General features: G+C 43.9%; 1 protein-coding gene across 1 annotated transcript; it reads right to left on the bottom strand.

Annotated features, from left to right (window-relative positions):
* Positions 1–4,883: 4,883 nt before the first annotated feature.
* On the bottom strand, positions 4,884–7,847 carry LOC124277841 (zinc finger protein 862-like). Its single transcript, XM_046713557.1, has one exon. The coding sequence runs from the start codon at positions 7,095–7,097 to the stop codon at positions 5,073–5,075; it is 2,025 nt and encodes a 674-aa protein (XP_046569513.1). The 5' UTR covers positions 7,098–7,847; the 3' UTR covers positions 4,884–5,072.
* Positions 7,848–10,327: the final 2,480 nt, after the last annotated feature.

Raw genomic sequence — 10,327 nt, 5'->3', positions numbered from 1 at the left:
GGGAGAATGTTTTGAGGCCCATGAGAAGGAATGTGAGTATATGAGTGAATGACCCCCAAAATATGACTGGGGTAGGTTACACAAAGCACATAGCTCGTTGAGCTGCTTGTAATGTAGAATTCGAGACATCAATGTATCGGAGAAAGCAGTCTGATCTCCAACGTCCAAGAGTTTGGATGAGGTGCCCTTCTATCCGGGCAGCACTGCACGAGGAAGCCGCTCCACGACGGAAGCTATGTGTGTTGTATAAGGCACCATTGATCCCTATTCTGTGAAGCGTACATCTTAGGTATCCCAGAAATCTTGCTCTAGTAATGTGTTGCCCTTCTGCATTGATAAACAGGGGGGTGTGATGGCAAAGTGCCCCTGTTGCTGCGCACCTGTATCCAATATTTTAGAGCTGTGTAAGGACAAACAGGTGTTCCTGTACTACACAACGTGATAACAACACCTTTTCGAAAGGGATCCGTTTTGGACACCTTTAACAACACTTTAGCACAAGGCACACTTTTGTCTAGTGTGACGTCTGACAAGCACATGTTGACCGCTGGATTAAAAGAGATACACAGGTGAATTCACTACATCTCATAAATCCAAAGAAAGCAACTGTACACATGGTTTCCATCATCAGATCATTGTATGGTCCGAACACGCCTCTCCTCAATGTCACTACCATGTTCCTGAGAATGTCGTACGTTATGGGAAGCCTCTGTAACGCCGGAGAAGATTGCAATTTCTTGTATCCTTTCAGTACTGTTTGCAGTCTACTGGTGGCCCCTAGAGTTGAACGATCGAAAACACAAGACACACCCTTTGACATGTACTCATATCTGATGCCTGCTATATAGGTTTTCACTGTGGTGTACTTCAGATGGAGGGTATTGAAACAATAAGCCACAAACTGCATGAGCAATTCCTCATCTGTTTGGGGTAGTCCATTCACTGATGGTAGGAACAAGTGGAACATGATGAGAAACTGGGTAAACGCCTGAAAACCTGTTGAGTATGTGGCTCTCGTCCTTTGACTCACTGCTGCATCCCACAATGTATTTAGACTTGATGTTAGTCCCAGAGTACTTGGTTGATGGGTGGGCAGGGATGTTGTTCTTCGTCTGCATGGGGCGGCCAGCTTCCTGAACCTGTCGATCTGCAACCGTGAAAGAGAGTCTGCAATACAGTTTTTTAACTCCTGGGAGGTGTTGGGCAAGTATGATAAAATTGTGAGTAGCAGCACACCAGGTTAGTCTACGCATAAGTTTCATTATCCTCGTACATTTGGAACGTCCCTTATGTATGATATCCACTGTAGCGCTGTTGTCGCAGTGGAACAGTATACGTTTGCACTTCCACTCCTGCCCCCATAAAATGGCTGCTACTACTATGGGGTACAATTCAAGGAAGGACATAGATAGGCCATAAGTATGTGTCCGAGGAAGGTCGACAGGCCACGCCGCCGCAAACCACCGTGATCCATAGATACACCCAAATCCTACTGATGATGAGTCTGTGAACAGGTGTAAGTGGGCCTGACTGGTAATGTGAAGGTCAAGGAAGAATGATACTCCATTCCAATCAGACAGGAATTTTTTCCACATTGTTAAGTCTTTTTTACATTCGTTGCTAATGTGGACAAAATGGTGCAGTTCTGAAACTTTGGTGGACAGTTCAATCAAGTAGGACACAAATGATCTACCTGGTATGATCACTTTGCAGGCAAAATTGAGATGTCCTAACAGTGACAACAAGTCTCTCTTCTTACACGTCTTCTTTTCCAGGAATGATTGAATGAAATCGCCAATGCGCTCGATCTTGTTCCGTGGTAGACGTGCTTCCATGTTCACAGTGTTTAAAATGATTCCGAGGTATTCAAGTTCATGTACTGGTCCCACTGTCTTGTGATTGGCTAAGGGTACTCGGCATTGATTGAAGACCAGAGATAGCAGTGCCACGGTCCTGTCAGCATCATAACTGGGTTTGTCGATGGTCAAAAAATCGTCCAGCAACCACAAAATGTTTTGTATGCCATATTTGTTCTTGGCAACCCACACGAGTGCCTGGGAAAGCATGTTAAATATACACGGGCTAGATCTGCATCCGAATGCTAAGCGTTGGTAGAAGTAGTATTTATTCTTCCACTTGAATCCAAAGTACCTCCAAAAGTCTGGGTGTATTGGAATTTGCTTGAAGGCATCGGATATGTCCACTTTACATAACCATGCACCCTGGCCACATTGTTTAATGGTGTCGATTGCTTTGTCTATGGTCACGTATGTGAGAGAGCATGATTCTTTGTCTATTAATTGGTTAATGCTGGGTTCATCTGAATTGTGAGGGGCAGACAAGTCTAGTATGAGTCTTTTCTTCTTACTGTATTTACCCTCTGCAACGCCAAGAGGGCTCACTCTGTACACCGGGAAAGGGGGTAAGTCCCAAGGACCACACACAAACTGATTTTTTACCTCTTTCTCAACTGCTGCCGTTACCACGTCTGGCTGTTTCCTGGCACTTAAGTTGTTTCTGCATTCGATGTTGGTCTGTGGTACTGGCTCAATGAGTGGATGGAAACCGTATTTTAACCCATTGATGAGTGTATCCACAAACGCTTTGTCAGGGTGTCCAGATAATTCGGTCAGTAGGTGCTGTGTGTCAATGGGCGTAGAAGCCACCAGTCACTTCCTCTTTTCCCGCCCGGATATTAGTTTTGGGGCAATCCAGTCGGCCGTGTCCCTCCTTGCGGCAGGTAATGCATCTATGGGCGAAGATGCATGGGTCTCTTTTACAGCCCCTGTCGTTAAAGTTATTGCAGATTTCGTCGCCGTCGATAATGCTGCGTGGACGTCCGTGAGAATCATGATTCCGGTGATAGGGATGGAAGTGACTGTCCTTTTTGCTGGTCAGGAAACAAAATTCTGTTGTGTGTGTGAGACTTTGGCATATGGTACATGCTCGGGTGCGTCTACCTGATGTCACGGTAGTATAGATCCTGGTATCGATGATGCTCCAGTCAATTATGATGCCTTTGCAGACGAATGATGCTGCCCTGGTAGCAAACATGCGGTGGTATTCATAAAACAATGATCCACCGTACTGTGATGCAATATCCACAATCAATCTCTCGTACTTATCCATTTCGTCCCTGCGGTGTGGATAAGCCTCGCAAAACACTGCTTTGTATATACCAAAGGCTTTGATGAATTCGCCTAAGGTCAAGGGGCGCTTCAGTTTAATGTCCTCCTTCATGGATATCTGCTCACCGCCCTCTGCGGAGAATTCTGACATTATGTATTCTCCAGATTCAGTTGAAGCAGATAACAACTTTGCCAAGTTGAAATACTTCCTACCCTCTATAATGTCTTTCTTGTGTTCGCCCTTCACTGGATCTATGTGGGGGAAGGGTATCAGAGGGTACCGGTTTGGACAACATGCATGACTCAGGTGCACTACGTTCAGCTGTGTGAATTAAAGTTTGAAGATTGTGTCCAGTGAAATGTGGAGAATTACCCTGGGTTCTCTGATCCTGTCTGGCCTCCATGTCATCCACTTTCCGTCGTAACTCTCTGAATTCAGCTAGAAGGTCGCTGAGGGTTGGTTCCGATGTACTGGCTTCTCTGGTGTGTCTGCTCGGAATTTGGATTTGTGGCGGAATTTCCTCTATTTCTCCTTGCTGCCTGTCGTGCTCTGCTCGCGTGATAGTAGCAGACGGTTGACGGCTGTTGGAAGACTGGCCGGGATTCACGGATGGCTGTTCTTTAGCATTTAGCATGTACATCTGGACTAATACTTTCTTGGGTAGATTGTCCGGTACTCGTACGCCCATGCTTGTCAGCTTACGTTTTAGGTTTTGGGATGACCAATTTTCGGGTCGGTCTCTGGCCCATCTGTCGGTATTCTCGGTAGCGATTGCACGGTTGGATCGTATGTTCCTCTGGCGAGTGCGGGGCCGACCTCGTTCCATCGTGAGAGAAGCAAAGCATAAGCAAAATACTAATCTGAATTCCTTCCAAGATGGCGAATACACGGGAACCGAGAACCTAAGGCATTGTGGGTAGCTTGGCAAAGTATTGTGGTAGCTTGGCAAATATGTGGTAGGATTATTTGATAACGAATGTAAATGTATTATATTGTTGCTGTACATATAACTACTTGTAATGCAAAGTAGTAATATGCATATATCAAAGGAATCTATGTTAGAAATAAATGAGACAGAGCGCTGGTGTGCGTACCTGTCTAACTGGGGTAAGGTGGTATCAAGCCATGGTAGAGAGATGTAAACAAGTGATAGAGACGTGCGTAATGAAGCATGGTGCAAGCAAATATATAAATGTTATATGGACTAGACTAGCAATGAGGATGGGACATGTCCTTGTTGCATAAACTCATAACAAGTTAAGTATATATGTGTTGCATCTTAAAGGTGACTGATGAGTAGCCAACCATGAAAATAAAAGACGAGGTTCGATGTGGGTTAAGTGTCTTGGGAGGCATCCAAGACACATTTGGCATAGGCTCTGATAGGCTGGTAAGATGCTACCGTGTTGGAAATAACACGAGTGGTGAATCGCCCAATTCATGAATAAGCTCAATTGCTCGCAAGGTCTGAGGAATGGATTCAGGGGTGCAAATTTTTTTAAATCCTTTATTGCCCAAGGGCAAGTATAAACACAGTTTATACTTGCCCTGATTTTTTTCATACTTGCCCACTATTTGTAGGAAATTTAAACAAAAATAACTAAGACACTGGTTGTGAATGGTTACTAAACTATCATTTATTAAAATTTGACAGGAATATTAATGCACTCAGCATACTCACTAACTGTGGTATTTTGTATAGCTCTCAGATGTCCTTGGCAGCAATGGCTGTACTTGTGCTGGGTGAGGGGTGAGGTGGTGAGTGTGGAACAAGTGGATGAGGATGACTTGACATCCTTCACCATGGAGAGGATGTGTCTGCTGCCCTGACACTGTTCCATCCACTCACGAATAGCATCTCTTGGACAGAAGTCTGCTAGTTTCTTTGGCCCATGTGTCATGATTGTCAAAGTGTCAGTCAGAGTTTCTGTGTTCAATCTTGTTCAATGATTTGTCTTGACAAGGTTCATATTTGAAAAAAGCCTTTCACAAACCGCGGTTCCGGGACTCATGACAAACATCAATTCAATAATCTTGATAACATGCACAAATCTTTCAGGTTTATCAACCAGTAACTTTATGTATGTTTCAAGCACAGGCTGTTTGCATGATTTCAGGTGCCCTTTGAGTTCTGTGAATTCACGCAGGATGAGTGACTTTTCATCAGGAAACAGCAAGGCATAGTGATCTACCAGTTCAGATAGGTCTGTGTTTCCATAAACACTCAGTGCTGCTCTGTCAGAGGGCCAATCAGCATAGTTGAACACACTGAAACATTTCAGTGGTTTCTGGCTGAAACATGCAAATCTCTTGTCAAGGTACTTCATCATACCATCAAGCAATGAGTTCAGGAAGACATCTTCCTTGAAGATGATGGGAGTACAACTGTCTCTGAGTCTGATACCATCATAGGTACCTGTCTCGTGGTTGTACTTGTCAGAGAAATTCCTCATGTGTTCACCAACTAGCAAAGGTTCGATCTTGAGATTCATGAGCTTCAGTATCAGTCCTTCAAGGGCTCCACTTACCTCAATAATGAGCAAATCCTCTGTCTGGAACAGAAGAGACACCTCAGTAAGGATTGGGAGAATATCAAGAAGTACACTCATAACTTTTATGAAGGAAGAGGTCAGCATTTTCTTCAGCCATCCTTTGGCTTTTGCACTTTGTTCAGTTCTTCCTGTTGCCACAGATTCAATGTGGTTAATGATTGTGTGGAATCCAATCTTTAATGCTTGAACAGCACGGATTTTGCTTGCCAACCAGCGCACTTGCTTGACATCAGACAGACTAACAAGCTCAGTGTTGAAAATTTCTGAAACTTGCTTTAGTTCCCGTCTCATTTTAGGGCTATAATAGTAAAACTTCAAAACTTGTTTCAAAGTGTTCTCAAAGCTAGCAAGTTGTGGCAAATCTTTCACAGAGTCTAAAACGGCAAGTTCTAGCTTGTGTGCAATGCAATGCACAGGCACAACATAATTTGCATCATCCTTGATTTTGGCTGCCACACCACCTTTTGACCCTAACATTACAGCAGCCCCATCAAAATTAACTGACACCAAGTGTGGTCCTGCATAGTCTGGGTCCACCAGATTCTCGTATGTAAAGCCGAGTGTGGACACAGCTGACTTGATTCCTTCAAGAACGCCGTCGGCATGGCAGTGAGACAGAGGGACTGTTGCGGCATGGAAAGAGATGGGTTCCCCCGACAGACTCACATATCTAACAAAAACTGTTTCCTGCTCCATAACAGCGGTGTCTGTACTGCCATCACTCATTATTGTTAGAAATTTGGCATTCTTTAGCTCGCTAAGGAAACTTTTCCGAAAGGAAAGGGCTATTGCGTGAATGAAGGAACGTACACCAGCGTTGTTACGATATTTGGTCCCCACATCCACGTCAAGACGTTCAAGTAACTCAAGATTCGCTTCAAAGTCACTAAGGGGTTTCCCCTTATGCGCGATCTGAAACGCTGTAATGAACAACCTGTCAAGTCTTCTCAGGGTGTATGTGTCAATAGACTTGAATGCTTTCACTATTGGTTTAATTTTTGCAGCTGTTTCACTTATACTGGTAGGTATACTTGAAGAACAGTCCACATTCCCTTGCGACTTTAGAGCCGCTTTGTGATATGAAACACATTCCAGATGTGCATCTGAAGTATCGTGACTTTTCAAATAATCAAGTCTAAAATTGTTGCACCCATCTACAAAAGCATGTTTCCTGTTTTTAGCACAAATGTCTGGAAATTTAACACAAATTTCACACCTCATGACGTTTTGTTCCTCATCGTGAACAACCCAGGGGTAAAGAGTTTTCCACGAAGAAATAAATTTTCTTTGCCGTTTTTCAGTGTCATATTTCTTGTTTTTAGACGAAATGCTGCCCGTTATGTCATCTGATTTTCTTTTTTCTGTTTCTTTTCTTTCCCCGCCGCCAAAGAAACTTGAAATAGATCGCTGTGACATTATCGCGGTCTAGTAATCATTGACAGCTACAAACCGTGTTTTCTTGTCGCCATGCCCACTGACTATAACATCATCTCCTAAGCGATTGCCCTCTTGTACTAACTAATGCAAGAAGAAACCTAGTCCCAATGTATTGAAATACGACCCACCCCTCTAAGCGCAAATGAAAACAAGGTGTGCGGTGAATCTAAAACGAACTCGTGCCCATGTTTATAAATGTGACAATAAAATTGTGGTTACGAGTTAACTTTTAGAAGTTCGGATTAGGTACGATAAGCCGAATTTTGAAGACCAAAAACGACAGCTTGTAGAAGGGGGTCGGCTTATACCTACGGGTAACACTTTCGTCAGCCAAACTTTTTTCAGGTGACCAGTAAGAACGACATCGTACCGTTTCGCGTGGACGAACAACAGAAAACAACTTTGTCAGTAAAGACGTCAAATTTGCAATTAAACATCACTAGACGAGATTTTTTACCTTTTCAGTTCTAATTTGTTTTGCTAGGCATTATATTATTTGCAGGGATTAGGATTGCCGTGTGTATTTGTCTCGTATATAGAGCCGAAAAAAGCAATGAGCTGTGCCCACGTTTCCCGGCGATCAAGTTCAAACATGCACAATAATATAACGGGATGAATTCTGATGAAGACATCAGTAAAATAGAATACAGAACACTAATATTTAACCCAAAGAAATATATCCTAGCATTGCGTAATTTTAATTACAGTTTTTGTTCTATAAATGTAAAATGTATAATCAACACTAGGTTATACGGACCCTCTCACGAACATGGTATGTTATACGCACATGGAATGGGGTAATATAACAAAGCCAGTTTGTTGACATGTGATCGTCCAGCTACGATGAATATATTTAGCGAAACAAAATATATATAAGTATCCATTTTCTGTCAACTACACTTGATTTCGAGACGTGAGTAGACACTATATGATTGTGATTTCTGTGAATAATGCAGACCGAAGTTTCAATTATCGGTACTGGCTCAGTAACTGCCAGTTGTCTTGGCCACGATTACACCCCCATCGCTGGGAGTCGACTTATGTACGCAACATACCATTTTCAAGTTAGGCTGATTTGTAAATGTCACTTGCCACCGGGCAAGTTAAAATGCATTTATTACCTGTCCGACGTCGAATACATACTGTACCCGGGAGTCGGGCAATCCTATTTTTTTACCCCTGGGATTACTGGCCAAAGCTGACAGTTTGATAAATGCTGACAATTCAGTGATCTTAAATGGCCAGGTGAACTGGTTCGACGATAGGGAGCTTTTAGGCCTGGTGAAGCGGTACAAGTTCGGGCTGGTAAATCGGTTCAGGGTGGTGAGCGGAATGTTGACCTGATCTGAATCAGTCCGTGATCTGGATTGGCGTTGTGATCTGGATTGTGACTGTGATCTGGATCGGTTCGAAATCCAAGCGTTTAAATGATCTAAGCTGATGGAGAGATCAAGAGCGCTCAGATGAACCGGCAAGGCGAAGTGAAATGTTCGAGCCAAGGTAAATCGGTGCTGTGAATTGAATCGATGATGTGAACCGTTTCGGCGATAAGAAACAGTCTTAATGTTATGGCGAACTAAGTCGATGTCGTAATCCACATACGCCGTGGCGAAACGGTTTCGGTCTGGTGAATCCATTCGGTATGGCGAATCGGTTCTGTGATTTGACGATGTAGATCGGATGTGTGAGTCAGCCCGGCAACACAGAAGCGGTTTGATGAAGCGGAGCGACAAGAAGACATCTGATGATAAGCCAATAAAATCATGACCGTCCGACATGGGAATCTCGGACGACGAGCAGTTAATACCGGTTAAAAGCGGGGCGTTTGTCGGGTGATCAACTGTTAAAGTGTAACGAGCTCCGTCTGCCAGCCAGCGGGAGCAAACATGTCTACATGCTCGAAAACGTCCTTGATAAGGGGAGCACATTCCCGACAACGTTTGCTCCAGGAACACAGGTCAATACAACCCACATATGGCGAGTGGGGATCGAGGGAAGTAAATATTGTTACAGTGTCGCAAAATTAAGCTACTTAGGGTCAACATCAAGAAGCATCGTGTCTAAACCCGGCTGGAGGGCTCAAGCCCAGGATTCCAAGACTCAGCAATAACCTATGACCAAGGCAAAGTAGAAGTGGTATAGAAGTGAAGGTGAGCAGCCGATCCACTGAACGATAATGCAGCCTAGCAGGTGAAACCACCCGCACAGAGCGATGTTAATAAGGGGAACTATCACGTAAAGGTGCTGATCGCCAAGTGCTCTAGACTGACAAGGCGGGGGATATCCTGATTCACCTGAGGAATGAGACCAACTTCACAGAATCACTCTGGCGAAAACACACCGTACAGCTAGGTGAACAGGATCAAAATGGCGAACCACTTCGAATAGGTGAAACTGAACGACTACGTGAATCAAAACGCTGTGGTGAATTGATTCGACTATGAGATGGTGAATTGAACTGAAACCTATGTTGAGGTGAACTGTGTCAGGAATGTGAACCGGTTCGTCCTGGTGAATCCATTCGAGTTCGGTCTGGTGAGCCGGCTCGGCTGAGTGAACTAGTTCGACTCTTGGCAATGACACGGCTAGGTGAATGGTTCCGTTCCAGTGAACCAACACTGGCATTATACCCAATTCTGATTGGTGAAATGAATCGAGGTGGTCACTCCAAACCACTCCCCTCCACACAATGCACTCTGTTCCCTCCGCTCTTGCCACGCCTCTCCTTTCTGCCCCAATCACACCACCCACTCTGCTCTCCCCTGCAGTCAGCTCCTTTAGCATCACCCACTCCACTCATTCAACTCCGCTCCACTCACACTCTTTTCCCACACAGTCATTCAATCACTCACTCACACCTGCAGTTGACATTCCTATTTATTAAAAATACTTTCCATGGTTTTTAAGTTTGTTGGTGGACATTTTCCTGTGAATGTTTTGGTGTAGTAAGTTAATGCAAACATGGTACAGTGAGCATCTCAACAATATAAGTTCAGATATGGAGTCCATCTCAAGTGTTGTGACTTTGCTACAGAGGAGCAGAGGGGGACAATAAGGCTTATGTTAATTTCAAACCTTGTGTAATTGGAAAACTGCAAGTGGAAAAATGACTGACAAAATGAGTTTTAAAGTTTTGCAGATACTATATCTTCATTACATTCAAAAGCTAATACGTAAGGAGTTTCATGAAACAATAGTCATACCTTTGG

This window comes from Haliotis rubra, unplaced genomic scaffold, assembly GCF_003918875.1.
Source record: "Haliotis rubra isolate DU_JTF1 unplaced genomic scaffold, ASM391887v1 Scf2281, whole genome shotgun sequence".
Lineage (NCBI taxonomy): Eukaryota > Metazoa > Mollusca > Gastropoda > Lepetellida > Haliotidae > Haliotis > Haliotis rubra.
The sequence above is the reverse complement of the archived record's forward strand: the minus strand, read 5'-3'. Positions and strand labels throughout refer to the sequence as shown.